Source organism: Rhipicephalus sanguineus, chromosome 4, assembly GCF_013339695.2.
Source record: "Rhipicephalus sanguineus isolate Rsan-2018 chromosome 4, BIME_Rsan_1.4, whole genome shotgun sequence".
In the NCBI taxonomy this organism is placed as follows: domain Eukaryota; kingdom Metazoa; phylum Arthropoda; class Arachnida; order Ixodida; family Ixodidae; genus Rhipicephalus; species Rhipicephalus sanguineus.
The window spans coordinates 203193293-203219698 of NC_051179.1; the positions used below are offsets into that span (position 1 = coordinate 203193293).

Genomic DNA, 26406 nt, shown 5'->3' on the forward strand with positions numbered 1-26406 from the left:
AGCCGCTCTAGCAGGAAGGGTTGTGGGCGTCTGCAAAGTGAAGCTAGTTCGGGGTGCGCTTATATGCGTTTCTATGTAGGGCATGCATGGGAAAGAGGCCCTGTCAAGGAGACGTTCGAAACACTTCTGCGTCGGGGGGTAATTGCTTCGTCCTCGGCGGTGTAATTATGTCGCCTTGGCTGCTCGCTCGCTGGCTTCGTGTTCGAGTGCACACACAATTAAGGGGCACATTGGGGGCTGCCGGGCGCGCGTGTCTCGCTCCAGTGCACACGCAATTAAGAGGCCTCTTGTGGGTGCGCGCGGCGCGCGTGTTACGGTCCAGTGCACACGCAATGGGCCTTTTTCAGGTCCGAAGAGCGCCTCTAGTGGAGATCGCTGAAATCGAAACTGAGGGTCCTTGGCCTCCGTAGTTGCCCACTGCGTGCCGGTAGATATTCTCGGAGGCCTGGTATTTTTCAGGAAAATTTGCAAATCTTGCACGCCAGGTAGCGCTCAGTCCGCTCCTGTTGCCACGCTGTGACCCTCAAAAAACATGGCGCGCGTGTCGTCACCGCCGCTGCGCATGCGCAGACTACCCTCCTGAAAAAGGCCCATTAAAAGGCTCTGGGCGCGCACGTCTCGCTCCAGTGCACACGCAATTAAGAGGCCTGTTGTGGGTTGTCTTCCTGGTTTCGTGGCCTAGTTCCGAGGGGCCTCTTTAGGGTAGTGTGTGCGTTGCGCTGCGTTCTCACTTGTGCTTCGGCTGCTTGGAGCTTGCAAGGAAGGGATCTGCGATGCTGGTGAGTCGTAGTCGAAGTCGATTCCACTCAGAAAAAGAATATATTGTACTCTTTTAACACTCTGAGAGTTAAGACGACGACAGCAGCTACATTGTTTATGTATTTGTGTGCAGCCACCACAAGGAGACGTGGAGGACGTTGCTCCTGTTGTCAACACTGCCACCTTGCCAGAAGAAGATGCAAGGAGTTTGAAGACTCAATATAATATGTCAAATGCTTGGTTTTTTGAATATCATTATGATGATGTGAGGGCAGCAATGATTAAAGAAGCCGAAGAAATTATGGCAATAATGAGACAGCAACAAATACTGGAAGCTATACTGAGAGATGACTCATCATCTGATGAAGAATAAACGCTTTTATTCTGGAGCAAATGGTACTGTTATTGATCGTTTTGAGTGTCTTCGAGCGTTTTGCTCTTCACTCAGTTTAGTTATTTCAGCTTCGTATGCTCTGATGTCTTCTTGTGTGTTGATGAGCTGTGCTTGACGTCCTTCACGTGACAGACTGTTGGGAGGTAGTTTGATTTTGGCGCGGGTGTGCCGGAGATACGGACCTTCACTGGCAGGAAGCATTACACAGTCTGGTGCTATTGTGTCCATGCAAGAGTGGATGACAAGCTCTGTGTCCACTTGAAAGAATGCAGTGACGTCTTGAAACTTGTCAGAGCTTCCTGGATCGTCCTTGTTTGCTTTAGATACAGCCATAATACCAAAACCTACGCTGGGTTGAATAGAACCTTGTGTCATGGGACCCAAGCCACGCCGGTACCACGATTTTTCCAGTGGTTCGAGATATCTGACGCGTCTCTTGTTTTGAAAGTCTTCGGGCCGTAGGCGCATAATGGTGTTCTCTTCGGGAGTTTGAGTGTAAGATTCGATATTGGAGAAGTTTGTTGTCGTGTACTTTGCAGCGTCTGCCGGTACACCAAGCACAGAGTGAGTGAGCAGTTCGTTGCCAGCGCCGTAAGTGGGGCCCATGCGAAGCCACGCGTTGTCAAACTTGTGCTCGTAGTTAACAATTGGGGTGCCTACTTGGCCTTTGAAGGGGTATTGATTGACAAATTTTGTTAAGCGAGGACTGATGCCATCGATGTGCACAAAGTCGTAAGCGAAATTGTGGCGTGGTGCTCCCATGCTGGCTGAAGCAGTGGCTTTGTCATCGTATTCTTGCGCTTCTGTCATTGGTTGTATTTCGAGACCCCAGTAGCTTTTGGCCAATTCTGCATGGTGCTCTATGCTGAATGGAACTATGGTTTGTGGTTTCATCGCGTTGTGTGTTGTGCCATGTGTGATGCGGCACATACCAGTGTCCATGCTGTGGTTTAGACCAACGTTACTAGAACAAACTCAGTTTCAAAGCTCCGTATCTCCGCCAGCGGAGGAGGGTGGTCCGAACGGCGGTCGCGAGAACTAGCGGCGCTGCAGTTCCGTCTTGCGCCACTATCGGCGCGTCGTCTGCTGCCACGGCATAACGCTGCGGTCCGCCGCGCAGTTGCTCGCGGCAACTGTGCGGCAACTTTCTTATTCTGCTAGTTAGGTGGATACTTAGGCGGATATGCATAAGGTCGTCTGTTTGCATTGGCCCGCGTGCGTTGTTCATTGATTGGCTAAGAATCGATGTTCGGTCTATATTGCCACGCCCACTTCTTGTTTTACGAGAACTCGTAAATTTTACGAGAACTCGGTAAATGAAATCTCAGTGTGCGATTACATCGAATAGATGTCGTCTCTGAGCAATTTTTTCAGCGGATAGTTGCATTTTCGGTGTCTCATCTTTCTACGTCGCATCCTTCTACGGTGCCTTTAACAATTCGAACAGATGGACCGTGATGTGAGCACCGAGCAGTTATTCGCGCGTACTCTGTCGCTAGAAGAGTCGTCAGTATTCAACTTCAGTTTTTCAACTTCACCAAGCAGGTGTTCCATGCCAGCAGCACTTCTTACACTGTACGACAGCCGTTTGCGAGAGAGAGAGAGAGAGATACTCTTTATTGGAAAAACAGAGATTTTTGCCGGCGTCAGTATATAACCGCTGACATGCTACTCTGTGTAGGGATGGGGAAGGGGGATTGACAGACTAAAGAAGAGAGGGAAGGAAATAATAATAAAAAGAAAGAATATAAAAAAATGAAATGCGCAAGTGAACCTGATAGAAATATTTACAACGAGTGGGTCAGGTAAGTGAAGCCTTTGGTGTATGAAATAATCATGCGATCATTAAAGCTTTCCTACTAGGCCAATGTTTGACAAGTAATTAAACAGGGACTGTAAAACCCGTCGCTGTTTAGAAGGGCCGGGCACTGGGCCTAATATGTTGGGCAACGTTAATTGATCGTGACAAATCATGTCCATTTGTCTCTCAAACAATGCTCTGTCATCGCGGTACGCGGAGCAGTCCAGTAATATGTGCTCTACTGTCTCTATGCTGCCACAGTTATCACAGCAGGGACTAGTGGTGCGCCCTATGCGGTACAAATAACTGTTCGCGTATGCCACGTTCAGTCGAAGACGATGGTTTCGTGCTGTAGCCGTTCACTACGCAGTTAAACTGCTCGCCAAATACAATTATCTTTTGCACAAGTAAGTCTCTGTTCCCGAAGCAAAGTGTGGGATTGGGCTAATTGGTATTCCATTATTAAACTGCTCAGCGCGAAAAATTTGACACGGTACACATAAAAAGACGAGGACCAGCGCTGGTCCTCGTCTTTAAAGAAGCGCAAGGCATCCCGTTTGATCACGGCCTTGCGCCGTCCCAGGTGGCGACGGTGTTCTGGAACTCGTGACGCCTGCCCGCCGACACAGCAGGAGCCGCGCCCTGTACCGGTAGCCTCAGGCAGGTACCTCGGACCGTGTCAAATGTTTGCGCTGATCAGCCCGTTCTCGCGCCGGCGAGTGCAAAATATTCCGCACATCTTGTTCAATACCTCGTCGTAAAATCTCTCGAAAATCCACTGCTTTGAAGGCATAGCGACAGCTGACAACTGATCGAATGTAAGTGTGATGCAACTCTAAGTCTCGGTAGCGTATATAGGTAATAGCCTGCCTTTCGTTTTGCTGTTCTATTTCTGGCGGCTCCTCCAAACTGGGCACTGGGCTTTCGCGGGACACGGTGCGTTTTGGGGGGGATTTACGCCTAAACCCCGAACATTTTGGCTTTGAAATGTGGGGTGGAAGTGCTGGGAACAAGCGCGGCACGGCCATAGGCGTGCGCACAGGGGGGGCAGGGGGGGGGGGCGGCCGCCCCCCCTAATCACCTAAGAGGAAGGCGCAAAATCTGCTCCGTACATTGATCCTTCTAGTCACCTAAGAGGGGGGGGGGCGCAAAATCTGCCCCATACATTGACTTAGTAGGGTGGGGGGGGCGCTGCGATGAACCTTTGCCCCACATAATGGGCGACCCTGCGCACGCCTATGGGCACGGCACCGGGCGCGAGTTCCCACTTTCCATGTGGGATCAAAACTTCTTGTCCCGCAACGACACGACGATAGTGCTTTACAATGTCGTCACTCTCAAAATGAACATCACAGACCTTGCATTTCGCAGTAAGCTTTCTATCTTTGCGATGCGAAGCTTGAATGGCGTAGGGTCTTTTGGAGGTCCGCAGAAGTGTCGTGAAGCGGAGTCGTCGTGCAGCCCGGCGCAAAGCAAGTCGGCATACCGCACTGTTAATCTGTTCGCCCTCGTTACGCTTCGTACATCAGGCACGTGTCTTCGTACAAGACGCTAAGCCTGGTCAAGAACAGTCTCAAAAATGACGAGCTAACAAAGCGCAGACGACGCTGTAACCCACGTGCGCTCGTAGATCCGCGGCGCAGATCACAACAAGCGCCAGCCGCGGGAGCTAGACGTGACTGCAGCGCCACTAGTTCTCATGACCGCCACGCGGACCACCTCTCCGGCGGAGCTTTTAAACTGAGTTTGTTCTAGTAACGTTGGTTTAGACCTATTGATGATACACCGTACACGAGCATGTCAGAGTTGACAGGTTGCACTACTGAAGAGCCAGTTTTCCATGGTGTTCTCAAGCCGTGTGGACTTATTTTCGCGGAGCATTGGACAGCTTTTGTGTGAGCTGGTAAATTCAGGTAAGTGCCGTGCGGGATGTATAAGTAGGGACGGTCGACCGGAAGGCGTGACATGCTTGTTACGATACCAGGGAAGTTCTTTTCACCATCGTATTTCAGCGATGTCTTCAGCATGGCGTAGCCCCAGGTGGTAAGAATCTTGCTGTCATTGAACACTGTGACCACTCTGTGGTCGCGAGGTACTCGTAGAATTTGTTGAACGTGCTCGGATGTATTCGGATGGTTACTTCCAATACCTGCTCCTCCTGCCGGGGGGGCAGAGGGGGCGTCCGCCGCCGTCTCGGACATTTCTTCGTCACCGCCGTCTGTTGTATCGTGTTGTTGACGTTTTGCTGATGATGGTCCTGGCTGGTCCTGATTACCACGTTTCCGTCCGGCTGGTGGCATTCCATAAAGACTGCGTCCTAGCACCTTTTCCTCCACGAGATTTTTTGTACCAAGACCGACAGCTCTAAATGCAGAGTGCCAGTTGCCTGTGCTCACAAAGTCCTTGAAAAACTCCTTGGTGTATTGGCGGTCCGCAGCAAACACGTTGGCGTCACTTTGGGCACGGCCTCGTCGTGGCGCCTTGCAATGCGGTCGTCCTCGTCTACGGGCTCTCCGTTGTGCAGCCGGTTGCCTGGTCCCAAGTACCGGTGCCCTGGAAAGAGTGGCATCGTCCTGCTTTCATAAGAACATACGGTAGCGGTGAGCGACTACAACAGCTGCTGCAAGTGTGAATGAAGCAGCAAAGAGATGGCCCCCCACAACGCCTCTATTTAATGAGAGACCTAACCTAACCTAACCTAACCTAACCTAACCTAACCTAACCCAACCCAACCCAACCCAACCCAACCCAACCCAACCTAACCCAACCTAACCTAACCTAACCTAACCTAACCTAACCTAACCCAACCCAACCCAACCCAACCCAACCCAACCCAACCCACCTAACCTAACCTAACCTAACCTAACCCAACCCAACCCAACCCAACCCAACCCAACCTAACCTAACCTAACCTAACCTAACCTAACCTAACCTAACCTACCCTAACCCAACCCAACCCAACCCAACCCAACCCAACCTAACCTAACCTAACCTAACCCAACCCAACCCAACCCAACCCAACCTAACCTAACCTCACCTAACCTAACCTAACCCAACCCAACCCAACCTAACCTAACCTAACCTAACCTAACCTAACCTAACTCTGCTAATTTTGTGTGCTGGTAGTAGATGAATGCGAAGCATTGACCAAGTACTCAGGATGTAAAAGGTTTACGAGAGGACGTTTATTTGTTGCCTTGCAAGATACATGCTGCATCGAGTACAAAGTTGTCATACAAGTGTATCAAAGACATGGGGTGCACTTTCTTGTCGTGACGTTTAAGGAAGGGACAAGCCTTCCACTTGTATCTCCACATGCGGTGATTGAAGGCTTCGTCGTTAGGAAAGACCTCGTTGTTGGACAGCACAATGACGGGCGTTCTTGTGATGGTCTGGTCGGGAGAGTATTTCACAGTGTGGCATGCTTTTCTTCTTCTTCTGGCACGACGCACTTGGGACATAAACTAGTAGTGGGTAGTCTGCTGTGGAGAAAGAAGAAGTAGTTGAAACAATGGCGGAGATACAATAATAAACCGCGCTGTGTTTTCGGAACCGCGTTTCAGTGTGCTATATTTATTGGTGACCCGGACTACGAACGCGACCTTCCATGGAGCAGCGTGAGCATCTCGACGGCCTCAGCCCTGGTACCGCTGCCACTGCACCTGGCCATGTACCCTCTTCCGGCGTTGTTGGAGGTACTACTACCATAACGCTACCACAGCTGTGGCTTGCCGATCCCTCCTTATGGTTCATTCAAGTCGAGAACAAGTTCCGCATTCATCGCATCACGTCAGAAGTTCGCAAGCATGAGCTCCTCGTTGAAGCGTTGCCGCCACAGGCAATGGCCGTAATACGCGACATCCTCGTGGGCCCGCCTGGTGACACTCCATATACGACAGTCAAACAGGCTCTTCTTCACCGACTCGTTCCGCCTAAGCATCGGCGCATTCAGCAACTTCTGTGCAACGAAGAGCTCGGGGACCGCCGTCCCACACAGTTTCTACGTCACCTGCAGCACCTGCTTGGGGACCAGCCGGACGGCTTAGAAACATCCATACTACGTGAGTTGTTTCTACAGCGTCTTCCACCTACCGTGCGAATGGCTCTTGTCCCAGCTCAGGATAAGACGCTGTCGGAGCTGGCAGAAATGGCCGATGACATGATGGACGTTGCTCCGGCAGTCATAAACGCTGCCCACACCTCTCCGATTTCTGAAGCAGATTCCCTTCGAGAAACGGTAAAAGATCTCGCAGCTGAAGTCGCTAACTTGCGTCTGCAATTGCTGAGCATTCATAACTTAAATGACCATCCTCGTCCACACCGACCATCTCTCACGTCGCCTGCTCCGCAACGGCCCCTCCACCAGCCCGAGCACCGTTTTTCACCGCAGAACACATGCTACTATCACCGGCGTTTTCGTGCCGCGGCTCGCAGATGTGTGCCACCCTGCTCATGGCGCATGGGAAACGCTCCGGCCGATCGTCAGTAACAGCGGCGGGCGATCAAGGCCAAGCATCAAGCCGCCTCTTCCACATCACCGACAGAACCACAGGTCTTCGCTTGCTGGTGGACACTGGAGCAGAAGTCAGCATAATTCCAGCGTCCAAAACTGACCAGCGTCTCCGTGAGAAGTCTACTCCTTTACAAGCGATCAATTCTTCGGTCATCGCAACTTACGGACAGAAGTCTCTGACCCTTGATCTCGGTCTCAAAAGGAAACTGCAGTGGTTATTTTGGATAGCAGACGTACGCTACGCAATCTTAGGCGCCGATTTCTTAAGGCATTTTCATCTGCTCGTGGATATGAACCGCTGTCGCCTGGTGGATAGCTATACCGGCTTATCGGTCAATGGTTTTCTGTCACGCGCTACGGCCCTAAACCCCACTTTCGTGAAACCGCCTACGTCACCATATACAGCTCTGCTCAACGAGTTTCCGGAGATTACAACGCAGTCTCCAATGGATAAGACCCCCAAGCACACTGTGACCCACTGCATCGTAACCACAGGCCCACCGGTTCACTGCCGCCCTCGCCGACTTGGCCCTGATAAACTTCGCATTGCTCGCAACGAGTTTGAGCATATGTTACAGCTGCAGATCATTCGTCCGTCATCAAGCGCGTGGTCGTCGGCGCTACACATGGTTCCCAAGAAGAACAATGACTGGCGGCCCTGTGGTGATTATCGGGCTCTCAATGCAGTCACCGTTCCAGATCGATACCCGTTACCCAATATTCAGGACTGTACTGCCTTTTTAACCGGCACAACGGTATACTCGAAGATTGATCTCGTGAAAGCTTATCACCAGATCCCCGTTGAGCCTTCTGACATTCCCAAAACTGCAATAATTACCCCATTTGGGCTCTATGAGTATTTACGAATGCCCTTCGGTTTGAGAAACGCAGCTCAGACATTTCAGCGTTTTATAGACGAAGTCACAAGAGGCTTGCCGTTTTGTTTCGCCTATATCGACGATCTTCTCGTTGCCAGCAAGGACGCTGAAACGCACAAGGCACATCTACGTGAGCTTTTCACTCGACTGCGTGATTACGACCTTGTCATCAATGTAGAAAAGTGTCAGTTTGGAGTCTCGGAGATAGCATTCCTCGGACATCAGATCACTAAAGATGGCATCACTCCTCTACCTGACAAGGTTCAAGCTATCCTCGAGTACCCGCCTCCCACGTCCATACGTAGTCTGCGACGTTTTCCTCGGACTCGTCAATTTTTATCGCCGCTTCATCCCTTCATGCTCTACACTGCTGCAGCCTCTGGAAGCACTACTCTCGAATTCGCAAGCCGAGTCAGCCGCACTTCCCTGGGACACGGTCGCGGATCAAGCTTTTTCCGCCGTTAAGACCAAACTCGCCCCAGGCCACCCTCCTGCATCACCCTTCACCAACTGCTCCCACTAGCCTCATGGTGGACGCTTCTTCAGAAGCAGTTGGAGCCGCTCTTCATCAATGGATCAATGGTGCATGGGCTCCAATTTCCTTCTTCTCCCGCAAGTTACGCGACACTGAGCGCCGATACAGTACTTTCGGACGGGAGCTCCTCGCAGCCTACCTTGCGGTGAAGCATTTCAGGTACTTCCTTGAAGGGCGACAATTTGCCACTCTTACCGACCACAAGCCACTTGTTTCGGCTTTACGTTCCTGCAGTGCCACGCACACTCCTAGAGAACTTCGGCACCTTGCTTTCATTGCCGAATTCACCACAGACATACGTTATGTAAAAGGCAGTTTTAACAGTGCAGCGGACGCTCTCAGTCGTATTACCATCAATGCCACGACAGGCAACCACCGACCTTTCATTGTCTTCGCTCGCGGAGGCACAGGCGTAAGAGCTACGCAACACCTGGTCACTGAACGCTATGTCTGGCCGCGCATACGCGCTAACATTCGTGACTGGGTTCGCACTTGCACAGCGTGTCAGCGTATCAAGGTACAACGGCACACCAAGCCTCCATGGGGAAAATTCCCTCTCCCTGATGCACGTTTCGACACCATTCATTTGGACATTGTCGGGCCTTTACCTCCATGTCGGGGAAATACGTATTTGCTTACGTGTATTGACAGGTACACTAGGTGGCCTGAAGCAGCTCCAATGCCTGACATCACGGCAGAAACAGTTGCTCGTACCTTTCTTGCTACCTGGATTAGCCGTTTCGGTGTACCATCAACGGTGACTACCGATCGAGGCAGACAGTTTGAGTCAGCGCTTTTCACCTCTGTCACATCTCTACTGGGTTGTGCGCGTATTCGCACAACTGCGTATCATCCAGCATCAAATGGCTTAGTGGAGAGACTCCACCGTCATCTAAAAGCAGCACTCGCCTCGCAGCCTCACGCCGAAGATTGGGTATCACACCTCCCTATCGTGCTTCTCGGCCTGCGTTCAACACTTCGGCCAGAACTTGCCTGCTCTGTAGCCGAGATGGTTTATGGCTGCACACTCCGTTTGCCTGGTGACCTCGTCAGCCCCGTTACTACGCAGAGTGTTTCGGATCCATCTTCTTTCGTCCAGCGTCTGCGGGTCTTCATGCAAAACTTGCGCCCATCACCAACTTCAGCTCATACTAAGAACGACGTTTTTCTGCCGGCAAACCTACAGACATCTTCACACGTTTTGTTCGTGTCGATGCGTCTCGCCGTGCTCTTCAGCCTCGCTATGACGGTCCTTTCCCAGTCATCAAGCGTTCTGAACATCATTTTACAATCCTGCGTAATGGGCATGAAGACACAGTCAGCATTGAAAGGATCAAGCCGGCACCCATTCTGACAAGCTCAGTCTGACCATTTTTTTTCTTCAAGTGCCCACGGCCACTTGTCTGCAGGGGGGGCCTATCTGTGGCATACTTTTCTTCTTCTTCTGGCACGACGCACTTGGGACATAAACTAGTAGTGGGTAGTCTGCTGTGGAGAAAGAAGAAGTAGTTGAAACAATGGCGGAGATACAATAATAAACCGCGCTGTGTTTTCGGAACCGCGTTTCAGTGTGCTATAACAGCAACAGAGTCTACATCACCACCGAAGATCTTTTTCACTGTGTCAAAGGCAGCAGATTCGCAGTTGGGCTCATTCCACAAGAGTATACGTCGACCCACTGTGTCTTGAAGGGGAAAGTTAGAGAAGCGGTTAAAGTTACGGATAGTTCCTCTGTTTATATAAAAAGAAAGCACAGCGTCAAAGAAAAAGTTTTTTCCAGCACTCGGGGGAGACACCACTTCGATGCAGTTTTTTTTGGGCACAATTTTTTCAACGAGCATATAGAGGTTGTTTACAAAGTCGGAAATTTCATTTTGGTTTTCATCGAATTGAAAGTTTAGCAGTTCGATGACGGCTTTATACGAGTCCTCCACAGTCATATAAAAAGAACTTAAATCACCGTGGGGAGCATCGAACAGTGGCTGAGTATTTTTATACATTTCGATAAAGTCCAATGTTGTATAGGTACACATTTCGTCATTGAACACTTGAATGGCCCTTTGCAAGTGCTTGTCATCGAGTCTAATAAATCTCATGTGGGGATCGGACAGCCACTTTGGTGTTCTCACGATGTTGGTTAGTGGCGATACTGGGTTCTCCCTGAGCCAGTCATAGAGGGGTTCTTCCGCTGCTCTCTTTTGACGTTTTCTGGCTTTTGCTTGGTTACTCTCTCGTGCGCATAGCGAATGATCGTTTGGATTGCTTGCCGAACTTCCGCTTGCGTCGTTGCATGGAGTTGCACACGCAGGTTGCGTGTACAGTATTTCCAAAACTCTTGAGGATTCGTGTCCCGAATGCCTGCGTTGTCCCATATCTTGAGCTCTACAGTCAGCAGCCCAATCTGCTCTTCCCACTTTAAAGTATACCAGGACTCGGGGGTGGCTATACAAATACTGGATAAGATGGAAGAAGTCCCAAGCGGTTGCGTTTGTAGACCAAATAGACGAGCGGTTTGGTCTTCTAGCGAAGCCACTGAATGCAACACATCTGCAGCTTCCGTTGCTCCAGCTACAGTCGTGAATGACGTGGATGTGTGGGATGCTGGTTCCGTCAGTGTGTACAGAGATTGCTGTGACTGCGTATTGTGTTGATCCGAGTTCGAATCGTTTAATAATTTCAAGACAAATGTCCTGAGCTTCTCGGTCGTTTCTGGCGGGAAAGACATCGTGCACAATTCTTCTTCTCTTTGGAATGTCTTGTAGTTGCAGTGCCCACAGCGGAGGGGATTGTATATTTTCTGTAACTCTTCCTCGTCCTGGTTGTTCATTGTCTGCTCTTGAAACAGTGTCCACGCTTCTCGAACACGGCTTCGTGGACAGCGTCGAGCGTTGATAACTGTCCCTGCCGGTCAAACCCGAATACATCAAAACAAGACAAGAAGTGGGCGTGGCAATATACAAACAGCCGAGCGGCAAGCGCATGTGCACTGCACGTACCTTACAGTCACAGCTGCGTTACAGTTGTTATGATTATGCTTGTCCGTTATGACGGAGAACACACGTATAAAGGCGTTTATTGACGGCACTAGTCGACGAAGCACAACGGCGACAGTCAAGACAGAGCGCGGACTCTGAGCGCGAGGAGCGTGCTGTCAGAGAAGAGCGTGCTGTCAGAGAAGGGGACGACCCACTAGAGAGCGCCCGAGAGGGCGACCCATTACATGGACTTCCAACGCTTCGCTACAATTACCCCGGGTACGAAAAAGGGAGCCGCCTGGCGACCTAACTGCTTGTCACTATGAGCGAGTCATGATAGGGATTGATTGATTGATAGGGATGCGCTCAAAGGTGGCGGGCGCATTACACAGCCCAAACGGCATGACGTTGAATTCGTACAGGCCGTCGGGCGTGACAAAGGCGGTCTTCGGTCGAGCGTCGTCAGCCATAGGTACTTGCCAGTACCCTGAGCGCAAATCGAGAGATGAAAAGAATTCAGCGCCTTGCAGGCTGTCAATCGCATCATCTATTCGCGGCAGTGGATACACGTCCTTACGAGTGATCTTGTTGAGTCGTCTGTAGTCGACACAGAACCGCACAGAACCGTCCTTCTTCGCAACAAGAACGACAGGAGACGCCCAGGGGCTGTTGGAGGGTCGAATAACATCGCGTCGAAGCATGTCGTCGACTTGCTCGGTGATTACACGGCGTTCTGTGGGAGATACGCGATATGGACGTTGCCGCAGTGGCAGGTGGGCGCCAGTATCGATGCCGTGCGTAACGGCCGAGGTGCGGGCCGAGAGGCGTTTGAGCGACATCGAAAGAAGAGCGAAATTCTTCCAACAGGTCCAGAAGCTGGGAACGCTGGACCTGCGTAAGGTTGTCAGCTATGGTGGAACCAAACACGTCAGCGGGTGATGAACCAGACATCGAAACAGCACTGAGCGTACTGGAACTGCGGCCGTGCGTGTCATCGGGTTCGTCCATAACTTGTGCGTCTTCGAGGGGTTCCACGCTGCCGAGACATTCCCCTCGCACCAACGTAACACTGTACAGGGAGGGGTTGATTACAAAAATAGAGGTGCTTCCCTGAGTGATTTGAACGGTCGCGAAAGGCACCAGCAAGCCTTTCCTCGTGCAAATACGGTCATATGGCGAGAGGAGTGCAACGGTGTCGGATAGACTGGCGCAGTAGACGGACACCGCCGTTGACGAGTTTGCAGGCAATTTGATGTCGTCTTTGACGAGTACCTTGCTCGCAGCCGATAGACTGTCTTCCGGCGTCAAATTAGAGAATGGTGACAGCTCTATTTCGGCTGGTGCGCAATGAATGACGGCGTCGTGGCGGGAGAGAAAATCCCATCCGAGGATGACGTCGTGAGAGCAGGCAGGAATTATGATCAGTTCGACGGCGTACATAGCGTCCTTAATCATGACGCGGGCTGTGCACACCGCTGTAGGGTGAATACGTTGCGCGCTGGCTGTACGGAGGGAGAGCCCGGGAAGGGGCGTCGTCACTTTGCGCAGTATTCGGCTAAGCTTTGCGTCCATAACGGATACAGCGGCTCCAGTGTCGATAAGGGCAGATGCACGAACACCGTCTACAAACACGTCTATCACGTTCGATGGGCTTCGCTGAGGGCTTTCACAGTTCGATCGCGTCGCAGCCCTTGCCTCGTGGACTGCGACGACTAGTTTTCCTGGTCGCGTGGGACCAGACGTGGCCGCATCGGGGACAGTGAGCGGCGTCGTGGTGACGGTGAACGGCGGCTAGAGGGCGCTGGGCGAGACGGCGGTGACATAGGCTGCGGTGAATCGTAATACGGGCGGCTCGACTGGCTTGGCATGGTTGAGGCGACTGGAGGCGACTGCACGCGATTGCAATAGCGGGCGACGTGACCGGCGCAACCGCACGCAAAGCAGATGGGGCGGTTGTCGGAAGTGCGCCATCGGTTCGCCGGGGTGGGTCCCATCCATGGCCCAAGACGCGGTGGACGGGGCGGCGGCTGATAGGACTGCATGGTGGGCTGCAGTCGTGGCCTAGGAATGACGTCGGCGTACGCAGCCGGCACACTCGCCTGAAAGGCCTGTGGTCTGGCGACGACTTCGGCGTAAGGATGTGGGGCAGACACAGGGATCGCTGGGGGTGGCCTGGCTACAACTTGCGCGTAACTGAGTGGCGCAAGCGCCGGAGGTGGCTGGTGGTATTCCGGCATGACCTCCGCAATTTCCTGTTAATAGCGCGGCGTAAGGGAGGCAGCAGTGTGGTCGACGGCTGTTCAACATGCTGCGACTGAGGCAAGGTCAGTAGAGAAAGCTGGCGGGCAATTTCCTCGCGTACAAACGACTTGACCTCGGCGAGCAAGCCCGAGTGATCAGAAATGGCCGACAAGCCAGCGAGGTCGGCGTCGCGTGATGGAGGTCGACGGGTCAGCAACCGCTGCCGGCGCAGCTCCTAGTAGCTTTGACAGAGCGTGATCACCTCTGTCACGGTACGAGGGTTCTTGGCGAGCAGCATGGTGAAGGCATCGTCGTCGATGCCTTTCATAACGTGTCGGATCTTGTCAGACTCGGACATGGTTACGTCGGCCTTCTTGCACAAGTCGAGGACGTCTTCGATGTAGCTGGTAAACGACTCACCGGTCTGCTGAGCTCGTTCACGTAAACACTGTTCGGCTTGCAGTTTACGTACGGCAGGTCGGCCAAACACGTTGATGATGGCGGTCTTGAAATCAGACCACGTGAGGAAATCGGTTGCGTGGTTGTTGTACCACAGGCTGGCCACACCCGCGAGGTAGAAAACCAGGTTGCTCAGCTTTCCTGCCTCGTCCCATTTGTTGGGTACGCTCACGCGCTCGTATATCGCGAGCCAGTCCTCCACGTCAGTGCCATCCGCGCCGGTGAATATAGGAGGGTCGCGGATGCGGGGGGAACCGGAGCATGGTGTCGGTACAGGGGGAAGCGTATGCTGGACGGCGTCTTGAGGCATGGTAGAGGGCACGGTACGGGATCGAAGCGCCAGGGGCATCGAACGGACCGAAGCTGGTTGGACGGCGCAGCACTCTCCACCAAATTATAAAGGCGTTTATTGACGGCACTAGTCGACGAAGCACAACGGCGACAGTCAAGACAGAGCGCGGACTCTGAGCGCGAGGAGCGTGCTGTCAGAGAAGAGCGTGCTGTCAGAGAAGGGGACGACCCACTAGAGAGCGCCCGAGAGGGCGACCCATTACATGGACTTCCAACGCTTCGCTACACACGCACGTTTCACGAACCCGTGTGTATGTGTAAAAGGGGTTCTTGGCAACTCTTGAACAAGGTCATCATCACCGTGATCAGTGAGCGCCAGTAGCTGGACCGGACTTGTTCATCGGATCCGTTCGTGATCGCGGTTACGAGGGGTCTAAGTGTAGTGAAGTGCGAGGTAAAGCGCAGTTGTTGGAAATCCTGGATGCCCCTTACGATGAAATGATCTATGACGCATCCTGTCCTGGACGTGGCAGCGAGGTCTTTTGATGCCTAGTCCACATTCAAGCCGTCTTTCACGCAGTGTAAAGACCAGGCGTTGTTGGGTCTTGAGAAATCAATGCTGAAATCACCGGTAATGATGAGACGCCTGGTTGTCTCGGCAAATTTATTGTAGGAAGCATTGACCCCCGGTTTTTGCGTACTCGACGTGGTCCACGTTGCGGACCACGTGGACGAGTGCACAGTAGTTGAGCGTCTTCCAGGGGTGTTCTGTTTTCAGCTTCCTCCCTTTCCTTGCATCCACCGCGGTGGTGTAGCGGTTATGGTGTAGGGCTGCTGACCCGAAGGTTGCGGGTTCGATTCCGGCCGCGGTGGTCGCATCTCAATGGAGGCAAAATGTTAGATGCCCGTGTGCTGTTCGATCTCGGTGCACGTTAAAGAATTCCAGATGGTCAAAATTCCGGAGTGCGTCGCTGCGGCGTCTCTCATAATCATATCGTGGTTTTGCGAGATAAAACCCCAACAAGTATTATTATCACTTTTCTTACGTGTCAATGTATGTGTTCGCGTTTACTATGTTGGTTGAGACATTGTATCACCTGTGGCACATACCCGCAAAACATGAACTCTGGTATGCGGTTATGTGCCACACGTGACTGAGAGAGAGGGTCTCATGACATACGCGACAGGTATTTTGCATTATTCATGTCATGACCAGTGAACCGTGTTCGCCATACACAGATCCCCTGTTATGCCAAGTTTGGTATATTACAAATTATAGAGACGACCAGGAGAGCATCCAGACGTAGGCGGCTATATAGATAGATAGATAGATAGATACGTAGATAGAAACGCCCAAAGTGCCTGAGGTTCACTAAGAAATGCTTCGCATTTAAAAGAAGGTGGCTTTCGCCTTCGAGTGATCTTTGTCTAATGCATAAGGGACACTGTGAGTTTCTTTAATGAATGATGGGACTTACTCTCTGAGTAGTGCTTCTCGCAAACGTAGTCACGAGGCGTGAGCTCTCGATCTTTCCTTCGTATGGTACGAGCCTACGCTTCCAACCTCACTGGGTCACTAGGAACTTCTTTCCATGTTTAACCCGTTGCGCTGTCAATTGTTTTACGATCACTAGGAACCTTGAAGGTAATCACTTCCTCCTGGCAGGATATGTACCAACTGTTGCAGTTCGGCACGGCACATTTCCCCCCATCCTGAAGGAGCCCTGGTGGAAATCTGCAAAGTGATCTCCTTTAATGCAGCATGAAAAGCGCGCACAAAGATCGAGAAGTCAGCGCCGCCAGCGCAAGGCAGAAGCCACTGAGTGTGCTGAAGAGATAAAGCCACTTCCTCTAACGTCGGCTGGTAATCGCTGGGCCATCGTCGCTGTTGACCACCTTACGCGATACGCCGAAACTGCCGCCCTCCCAGCGGCTACAGCGCGCGATGTTGCTTCCTTCCTGCTGCAACCGATTCATGCTGCGCCACGGTCCACCCCAGGAGCTGCTCAGTGATCGAGGTCGTGTCTTCTTGTCGGAAGTCGTCGAAGCCATCCTGAAAGAGTGCAACGTTGTTCACCGGAAAACTACTGCTTACCACCCGCAGACGAATGGCCTCACCGAATGCTTTAACCGCACGCTCGGCGACATGCTCTCGATGTACGTCGCCGCCGATCACACCAATTGGGATGCCATTCTGCCTTTCGTCACCTACGCCTATAATACCGCCCCTCAGAGCACTACTGGTTTCTCCCCCCTTTTTCTTATTGTACGGCAGACACCCGTCGCACACAATCGACACAATCCTTCCATACAAGCCGGATCCGTCTGAGTGTGCGCCTATTTCTGCCACAGCCAGACTTGCTGAGGAGTGTCGGGAGCTTGCCAAGACGTTTACTACGCATGACCAAGAGCGGCAAAAGAGCATTCGCGGTGACACCACCACTTCTGCGCCCACGTTCCGCCCTGGAGCACTCGTATGGCTCTCAGTCCCTACCACTGCACCTGGCCTCTCTTCCAAACTGCTGCCCAAGCACAACGGCGACAGTCAAGACAGAGCGCGGACTCTGAGCGCGAGGAGCGTGCTGTCAGAGAAGAGCGTGCTGTCAGAGAAGGGGACGACCCACTAGAGAGCGCCCGAGAGGGCGACCCATTACATGGACTTCCAACGCTTCGCTACAATCCCTATCATGACTCGCTCATAGTGACAAGCAGTTAGGTCGCCAGGCGGCTCCCTTTTTCGTACCCGGGGTAATTGTAGCGAAGCGTTGGAAGTCCATGTAATGGGTCGCCCTCTCGGGCGCTCTCTAGTGGGTCGTCCCCTTCTCTGACAGCACGCTCTTCTCTGACAGCACGCTCCTCGCGCTCAGAGTCCGCGCTCTGTCTTGACTGTCGCCGTGTGCTTCGTCGACTAGTGCCGTCAATAAACGCCTTTATACGTGTGTTCTCCGTCATAACGGACAAGCATAATCATAACAACTGTAACGCAGCTGTGACTGTAAGGTACGTGCAGTGCACATGCGCTTGCCGCTCGGCTGTTTGTATATTGCCACGCCCACTTCTTGTCTTGTTTGATGTATTCGGGTTTGACCGGCAGGGACAGTTATCAACGCTCGACGCTGTCCACGAAGCCGTGTTCGAGAAGCGTGGACACTGTTTCAAGAGCAGACAATGAACAACCAGGAACATCACGAGGAAGAGTTACAGAAAATATACAATCCCCTCCGCTGTGGGCACTGCAACTACAAGACATTCCAAAGAGAAGAAGAATTGTGCACGATGTCTTTCCCGCCAGAAACGACCGAGAAGCTCAGGACATTTGTCTTGAAATTATTAAACGATTCGAACTCGGATCAACACAATACGCAGTCACAGCAATCTCTGTACACACTGACGGAACCAGCATCCCACACATCCACGTCATTCACGACTGTAGCTGGAGCAACGGAAGCTGCAGATGTGTTGCATTCAGTGGCTTCGCTAGAAGACCAAACCGCTCGTCTATTTGGTCTACAAACGCAACCGCTTGGGACTTCTTCCATCTTATCCAGTATTTGTATAGCCACCCCCGAGTCCTGGTATACTTTAAAGTGGGAAGAGCAGATTGGGCTGCTGACTGTAGAGCTCAAGATATGGGACAACGCAGGCATTCGGGACACGAATCCTCAAGAGTTTTGGAAATACTGTACACGCAACCTGCGTGTGCAACTCCATGCAACGACGCAAGCGGAAGTTCGGCAAGCAATCCAAACGATCATTCGCTATGCGCACGAGAGAGTAACCAAGCAAAAGCCAGAAAACGTCAAAAGAGAGCAGCGGAAGAACCCCTCTATGACTGGCTCAGGGAGAACCCAGTATCGCCACTAACCAACATCGTGAGAACACCAAAGTGGCTGTCCGATCCCCACATGAGATTTATTAGACTCGATGACAAGTACTTGCAAAGGGCCATTCAAGTCTTCAATGACGAAATGTGTACCTATACAACATGGACTTTACGAAATGTATAAAAATACTCAGCCACTGTTCGATGCTCCCCACGGTGATTTAAGTTCTTTTTATATGACTGTGGAGGACTCGTATAAAGCCGTCATCGAACTGCTAAACTTTCAATTCGATGAAAACCAAAATGAAATTTCCGACTTTGTAAACAACCTCTATATGCTCGTTGAAAAAATTGTGCCCAAAAAAAACTGCATCGAAGTGGTGTCTCCCCCGAGTGCTGGAAAAAACTTTTTCTTTGACGCTGTGCTTTCTTTTTATATAAACAGAGGAACTATCCGTAACTTTAACCGCTTCTCTAACTTTCCCCTTCAAGACACAGTGGGTCGACGTATACTCTTGTGGAATGAGCCCAACTGCGAATCTGCCTGCCTTTGACACAGTGAAAAAGATCTTCGGTGGTGATGTAGACTCTGTTGCTGTTATAGCACACTGAAACGCGGTTCCGAAAACACAGCGCGGTTTATTATTGTATCTCCGCCATTGTTTCAACTACTTCTTCTTTCTCCACAGCAGACTACCCACTACTAGTTTATGTCCCAAGTGCGTCGTGCCAGAGGAAGAAGAAAGTATGCCACAGATAGGCCCCCCCTGCAGACAAGTGGCCGTGGGCACTTGAAGAAAAAAAATGGTCAGACTGAGCTTGTCAGAATGGGTGCCGGCTTGATCCTTTCAATGCTGACTGTGTCTTCATGCCCATTACGCAGGATTGTAAAATGATGTTCAGAACGCTTGATGACTGGGAAAGGACCGTCATAGCGAGGCTGAAGAGCACGGCGAGACGCATCGACACGAACAAAACGTGTGAAGATGTCTGTAGGTTTGCCGGCAGAAAAACGTCGTTCTTAGTATGAGCTGAAGTTGGTGATGGGCGCAAGTTTTGCATGAAGACCCGCAGACGCTGGACGAAAGAAGATGGATCCGAAACACTCTGCGTAGTAACGGGGCTGACGAGGTCACCAGGCAAACGGAGTGTGCAGCCATAAACCATCTCGGCTACAGAGCAGGCAAGTTCTGGCCGAAGTGTTGAACGCAGGCCGAGAAGCACGATAGGGAGGTGTGATACCCAATCTTCGGCGTGAGGCTGCGAGGCGAGTGCTGCTTTTAGATGACGGTGGAGTCTCTCCACTAAGCCATTTGATGCTGGATGATACGCAGTTGTGCGAATACGCGCACAACCCAGTAGAGATGTGACAGAGGTGAAAAGCGCTGACTCAAACTGTCTGCCTCGATCGGTAGTCACCGTTGATGGTACACCGAAACGGCTAATCCAGGTAGCAAGAAAGGTACGAGCAACTGTTTCTGCCGTGATGTCAGGCATTGGAGCTGCTTCAGGCCACCTAGTGTACCTGTCAATACACGTAAGCAAATACGTATTTCCCCGACATGGAGGTAAAGGCCCGACAATGTCCAAATGAATGGTGTCGAAACGTGCATCAGGGAGAGGGAATTTTCCCCATGGAGGCTTGGTGTGCCGTTGTACCTTGATACGCTGACACGCTGTGCAAGTGCGAACCCAGTCACGAATGTTAGCGCGTATGCGCGGCCAGACATAGCGTTCAGTGACCAGGTGTTGCGTAGCTCTTACGCCTGTGCCTCCGCGAGCGAAGACAATGAAAGGTCGGTGGTGCCTGTCGTGGCATTGATGGTAATACGACTGAGAGCGTCCGCTGCACTGTTTAAAACTGCCTTTTACATAACGTATGTCTGTGGTGAATTCGGCAATGAAAGCAAGGTGCCGAAGTTCTCTAGGAGTGTGCGTGGCACTGCAGGAACGTAAAGCCGAAACAAGTGGCTTGTGGTCGGTAAGAATGGCAAATTGTCGCCCTTCAAGGAAGTACCTGAAATGCTTCACCGCAAGGTAGGCTGCGAGGAGCTCCCGTCCGAAAGTACTGTATCGGCGCTCAGTGTCGCGTAACTTGCGGGAGAAGAAGGAAATTGGAGCCCATGCACCATTGATCCATTGATGAAGAGCGGCTCCAACTGCTTCTGAAGAAGCGTCCACCATGAGGCTAGTGGGAGCAGTTGGTGAAGGGTGATGCAGGAGGGTGGCCTGGGCGAGTTTGGTCTTAACGGCGGAAAAAGCTTGATCCGCGACCGTGTCCCAGGGAAGTGCGGCTGACTCGGCTTGCGAATTCGAGAGTAGTGCTTCCAGAGGCTGCAGCAGTGTAGAGCATGAAGGGATGAAGCGGCGATAAAAATTGACGAGTCCGAGAAAACGTCGCAGACTACGTATGGACGTGGGAGGCGGGTACTCGAGGATAGCTTGAACCTTGTCAGGTAGAGGAGTGATGCCATCTTTAGTGATCTGATGTCCGAGGAATGCTATCTCCGAGACTCCAAACTGACACTTTTCTACATTGATGACAAGGTCGTAATCACGCAGTCGAGTGAAAAGCTCACGTAGATGTGCCTTGTGCGTTTCAGCGTCCTTGCTGGCAACGAGAAGATCGTCGATATAGGCGAAACAAAACGGCAAGCCTCTTGTGACTTCGTCTATAAAACGCTGAAATGTCTGAGCTGCGTTTCTCAAACCGAAGGGCATTCGTAAATACTCATAGAGCCCAAATGGGGTAATTATTGCAGTTTTGGGAATGTCAGAAGGCTCAACGGGGATCTGGTGATAAGCTTTCACGAGATCAATCTTCGAGTATACTGTTGTGCCGGTTAAAAAGGCAGTACAGTCCTGAATATTGGGTAACGGGTATCGATCTGGAACGGTGACTGCATTGAGAGCCCGATAATCACCACAGGGCCGCCAGTCATTGTTCTTCTTGGGAACCATGTGTAGCGCCGACGACCACGAACTTGATGACGGACGAATGATCTGCAGCTGTAACATATGCTCAAACTCGTTGTGAGCAATGCGAAGTTTATCAGGGCCAAGTCGGCGAGGGCGGTAGTGAACCGGTGGGCCTGTGGTTACGATGCAGTGGGTCACAGTGTGCTTGGGGGTCTTATCCATTGGAGACTGCGTTGTAATCTCCGGAAACTCGTTGAGCAGAGCTGTATATGGTGACGTAGGCGGTTTCACGAAAGTGGGGTTTAGGGCCGTAGCGCGTGACAGAAAACCATTGACCGATAAGCCGGTATAGCTATCCACCAGGCGACAGCGGTTCATATCCACGAGCAGATGAAAATGCCTTAAGAAATCGGCGCCTAAGATTGCGTAGCGTACGTCTGCTATCCAAAATAACCACTGCAGTTTCCTTTTGAGACCGAGATCAAGGGTCAGAGACTTCTGTCCGTAAGTTGCGATGACCGAAGAATTGATCGCTTGTAAAGGAGTAGACTTCTCGCGGAGACGCTGGTCAGTTTTGGACGCTGGAATTATGCTGACTTCTGCTCCAGTGTCCACCAGCAAGCGAAGACCTGTGGTTCTGTCGGTGATGTGGAAGAGGCGGCTTGATGCTTGGCCTTGATCGCCCGCCGCTGTTACTGACGATCGGCCGGAGCGTTTCCCATGCGCCATGAGCAGGGTGGCACACATCTGCGAGCCGCGGCACGAAAACGCCGGTGATAGTAGCATGTGTTCTGCGGTGAAAAACGGTGCTCGGGCTGGTGGAGGGGCCGTTGCGGAGCAGGCGACGTGAGAGATGGTCGGTGTGGACGAGGATGGTCATTTAAGTTATGAATGCTCAGCAATTGCAGACGCAAGTTAGCGACTTCAGCTGCGAGATCTTTTACCGTTTCTCGAAGGGAATCTGCTTCAGAAATCGGAGAGGTGTGGGCAGCGTTTATGACTGCCGGAGCAACGTCCATCATGTCATCGGCCATTTCTGCCAGCTCCGACAGCGTCTTATCCTGAGCTGGGACAAGAGCCATTCGCACGGTAGGTGGAAGACGCTGTAGAAACAACTCACGTAGTATGGATGTTTCTAAGCCGTCCGGCTGGTCCCCAAGCAGGTGCTGCAGGTGACGTAGAAACTGTGTGGGACGGCGGTCCCCGAGCTCTTCGTTGCACAGAAGTTGCTGAATGCGCCGATGCTTAGGCGGAACGAGTCGGTGAAGAAGAGCCTGTTTGACTGTCGTATATGGAGTGTCACCAGGCGGGCCCACGAGGATGTCGCGTATTTCGGCCATTGCCTGTGGCGGCAACGCTTCAACGAGGAGCTCATGCTTGCGAACTTCTGACGTGATGCGATGAATGCGGAACTTGTTCTCGACTTGAATGAACCATAAGGAGGGATCGGCAAGCCACAGCTGTGGTAGCGTTATGGTAGTAGTACCTCCAACAACGCCGGAAGAGGGTACATGGCCAGGTGCAGTGGCAGCGGTACCAGGGCTGAGGCCGTCGAGATGCTCACGCTGCTCCATGGAAGGTCGCGTTCGTAGTCCGGGTCACCAATAAATATAGCACACTGAAACGCGGTTCCGAAAACACAGCGCGGTTTATTATTGTATCTCCGCCATTGTTTCAACTACTTCTTCTTTCTCCACAGCAGACTACCCACTACTAGTTTATGTCCCAAGTGCGTCGTGCCAGAAGAAGAAGAAAAGCATGCCACACTGTGAAATACTCTCCCGACCAGACCATCACAAGAACGCCCGTCATTGTGCTGTCCAACAACGAGGTCTTTCCTAACGACGAAGCCTTCAATCACCGCATGTGGAGATACAAGTGGAAGGCTTGTCCCTTCCTTAAACGTCACGACAAGAAAGTGCACCCCCTGTCTTTGATACACTTGTCTGACAACTTTGTACTCGATGCAGCAGTATCTTGAAAGGCAACAAATAACGTCCTCTCGTAAACCTTTTACATCCTGAGTACTTGGTCATGCTTCGCATTCATCTACTCCAGCACACAAAATTAGCAGAGTTAGGTTAGTTAGGTTAGGTAGGTTGGGTTGGGTTGGTTAGGTTAGGTTTAGGTTAGGTGAGGTTAGGTTAGGTTGGGTGGGTTGGGTTGGGTTGGGTTAGGTGTAGGTTAGGTTGGGTTGGGTGGGTGGGTTGGGTTGGGTGGGTTGGTTGGGTGGTGGTAGGTTAAGGTTTAGGTTAGGTTGGTTAGCTTGGGTTGGGTTAGGTTAGGTTAGGTTAGGTTAGGTTAGGTTAGGTTAGGTTAGGTTGGGTTGGGTTGGGTTGGGTTGGGTTGGGTTGGGTTGGGTTGGGTTGGGTTGGGTTGGGTTGGGTTAGGTTAGGTTAGGTTAGGTTAGGTTAGGTTAGGTTAGGTTAGGTTAGGTCTCATTAAATAGAGGCGTTGTGGGGGGCCATCTCTTTGCTGTTTCATTCACACTTGCAGCAGCTGTTGTAGTCGCTCACCGCTACCGTATGTTCTTATGAAAGCAGGACGATGCCACTCTTTCCAGGGCACCGGTACTTGGGACCAGGCAACCGGCTGCACAACGGAGAGCCCGTAGACGAGGACGACCGCATTGCAAGGCGCCACGACGAGGCTTATTCCCGTGCCCAAAGTGACGCCGACGTGTTTGCTGCGGACCGCCAATACACCAAGGAGTTTTTCAAGGACTTTGTGAGCACAGGCAACTGGCACTCTGCATTGGGAGCTGTCGGTCTTGGTACAAAAAATCTCGTGGAGGAAAAGGTGCTAGGACGCAGTCTTTATGGAATGCCACCAGCCGGACGGAAACGTGGTAATCAGGAACAGCCAGGACCATCATCAGCAAAACGTCAACAACACGATACAACAGACGGCGGCGACGAAGAAATGTCCGAGACGGCGGCGGACGCCCCCTCTGCCCCCCCGGCAGGAGGAGCAGGTATTGGAAGTAACCATCCGAATACATCCGAGCACGTTCAACAAATTCTACGAGTACCTCGCGACCACGGAGTGGTCACAGTGTTCAATGACAGCAAGATTCTTACCACCTGGGGCTACGCCATGCTGAAGACATCGCTGAAATACGACGGCGAAAAGAACTTCCCTGGTATCGTAACAAGCATGTCACGCCTTCCGGTCGACCGTCCCTACTTATACATCCCGCACGGCACTTACCTGAATTTACCAGCTCACAGAAAAGCTGTCCAATGCTCCGCGAAAATAACTCCACACGGCTTGAGAACACCGTGGAAAACTGGCTCTTCAGTAGTGCAACCTGTCAACTCTGACATGCTCGTGTATGGTGTATCATCAATAGGTCTAAACCACAGCATGGACACTGGTATGTGCCGCATCACACATGGCACAACACACAACGCGATGAAACCACAAACCATAGTTCCATTCAGCATAGAGCACCATGCAGAATTGGCCAAAAGCTACTGGGGTCTCGAAATACAACCAATGACAGAAACGCAAGAATACGATGACAGAGCCACTGCTTCAGCCAGCATGGGAGCACCACGCCACAATTTCGCTTACGACTTTGTGCACATCGATGGCATCAGTCCTCGCTTAACAAAATTTGTCAATCAATACCCCTTCAAAGGCCAAGTAGGCACCCCAATTGTTAACTACGAGCACAAGTTTGACAACGCGTGGCTTCGCATGGGCCCCACTTACGGCGCTGGCAACGAACTGCTCACTCACTCTGTGCTTGGTGTACCGGCAGACGCTGCAAAGTACACGACAACAAACTTCTCCAATATCGAATCTTACACTCAAACTCCCGAAGAGAACACCATTATGCGCCTACGCCCCGAAGACTTTCAAAACAAGAGACGCGTCAGATATCTCGAACCACTGGAAAAATCGTGGTACCGGCGTGGCTTGGGTCCCATGACACAAGGTTCTATTCAACCCAGCGTAGGTTTTGGTATTATGGCTGTATCTAAAGCAAACAAGGACGATCCAGGAAGCTCTGACAAGTTTCAAGACGTCACTGCATTCTTTCAAGTGGACACAGAGCTTGTCATCCACTCTTGCATGGACACAATAGCACCAGACTGTGTAATGCTTCCTGCCAGTGAAGGTCCGTATCTCCGGCACACCCGCGCCAAAATCAAACTACCTCCCAACAGTCTGTCACGTGAAGGACGCCAAGCACAACTCATCAACACACAAGAAGACATCAGAGCATACGAAGCTGAAATCACTAAACTGAGTGAAGAGCAAAATGCTGCAAGACACTCAAAACGATCAATAACAGTACCATTTGCTCCAGAATAAAAAACAATGTTTTTATTCTTCATCATCGTTGACTCTCTCTTCAAAGTCAAACAAATAACGAAATTGAACATTCAAATCTTCTCTCAGATGACGAATAATTTCTTCTATAACTTTCCCCAGGTCTTCAGCTTCACGCTCCATTTCCTTTAAAGGTAATCCATCATTAGGATCTTCCATAGCAATACACGCCTCCTCCTGTTCTTCACCTTGTGGTGGCTGCACACAAATACATAAACAATGTAGCTGCTGTCGTCGTCTTAACTCTCAGAGTGTTAAAAGAGTACAATATATTCTTTTTCTGAGTGGAATCGACTTCGACTACGACTCACCAGCATCGCAGATTCTTCGTCCCTTCCTTGCAAGCTCCAAGCAGCCGAAGCACAAGTGAGAACGCAGCGCAACGCACACAGCCGTACTACCCTAAAGAGGCCCCTCGGAACTAGGCCACGAAACCAGGAAGACAACCCACAACAGGCCTCTTAATTGTGTGTGCAC

General features: G+C 51.6%; 3 protein-coding genes, 1 long non-coding RNA gene and 1 pseudogene across 4 annotated transcripts; 2 read left to right on the plus strand and 3 right to left on the minus strand.

Moving 5' to 3' along the window:
- Nucleotides 1–1120: 1120 nt before the first annotated feature.
- LOC125758374 (uncharacterized) lies at nt 1121–5523 on the minus strand. Its single transcript, XM_049415468.1, has 3 exons — nt 5410–5523; nt 4730–5368; nt 1121–2113 (listed from the first exon to the last, which is right to left on the minus strand). The coding sequence occupies exons 1-3, from the start codon at nt 5521–5523 to the stop codon at nt 1139–1141; spliced, it is 1728 nt and encodes a 575-aa protein (XP_049271425.1). The 3' UTR covers nt 1121–1138.
- Nucleotides 5524–5635: 112 nt separating this feature from the next.
- Nucleotides 5636–5981, minus strand: LOC125758179 (uncharacterized). The gene is made up of 3 exons (XR_007415935.1): nt 5972–5981; nt 5832–5886; nt 5636–5672 (listed from the first exon to the last, which is right to left on the minus strand). It is a non-coding gene; the product is annotated as an uncharacterized LOC125758179 (long non-coding RNA).
- A 4464-nt stretch (nt 5982–10445) lies between these two features.
- LOC119391992 (uncharacterized) lies at nt 10446–11672 on the minus strand. Its single transcript, XM_037659629.2, has one exon. It carries the CDS (start codon nt 11250–11252, stop codon nt 10446–10448), a length of 807 nt encoding a protein of 268 aa, XP_037515557.1. The 5' UTR covers nt 11253–11672.
- A 6328-nt stretch (nt 11673–18000) lies between these two features.
- Nucleotides 18001–19223, plus strand: LOC119391993 (uncharacterized; annotated as a pseudogene).
- Nucleotides 19224–24108: 4885 nt separating this feature from the next.
- On the plus strand, nt 24109–26316 carry LOC125758178 (uncharacterized). The gene has a single exon (XM_049415026.1). It carries the CDS (start codon nt 24136–24138, stop codon nt 25909–25911), a length of 1776 nt encoding a protein of 591 aa, XP_049270983.1. The 5' UTR covers nt 24109–24135; the 3' UTR covers nt 25912–26316.
- The last annotated feature ends 90 nt before the right edge of the window (nt 26317–26406 follow it).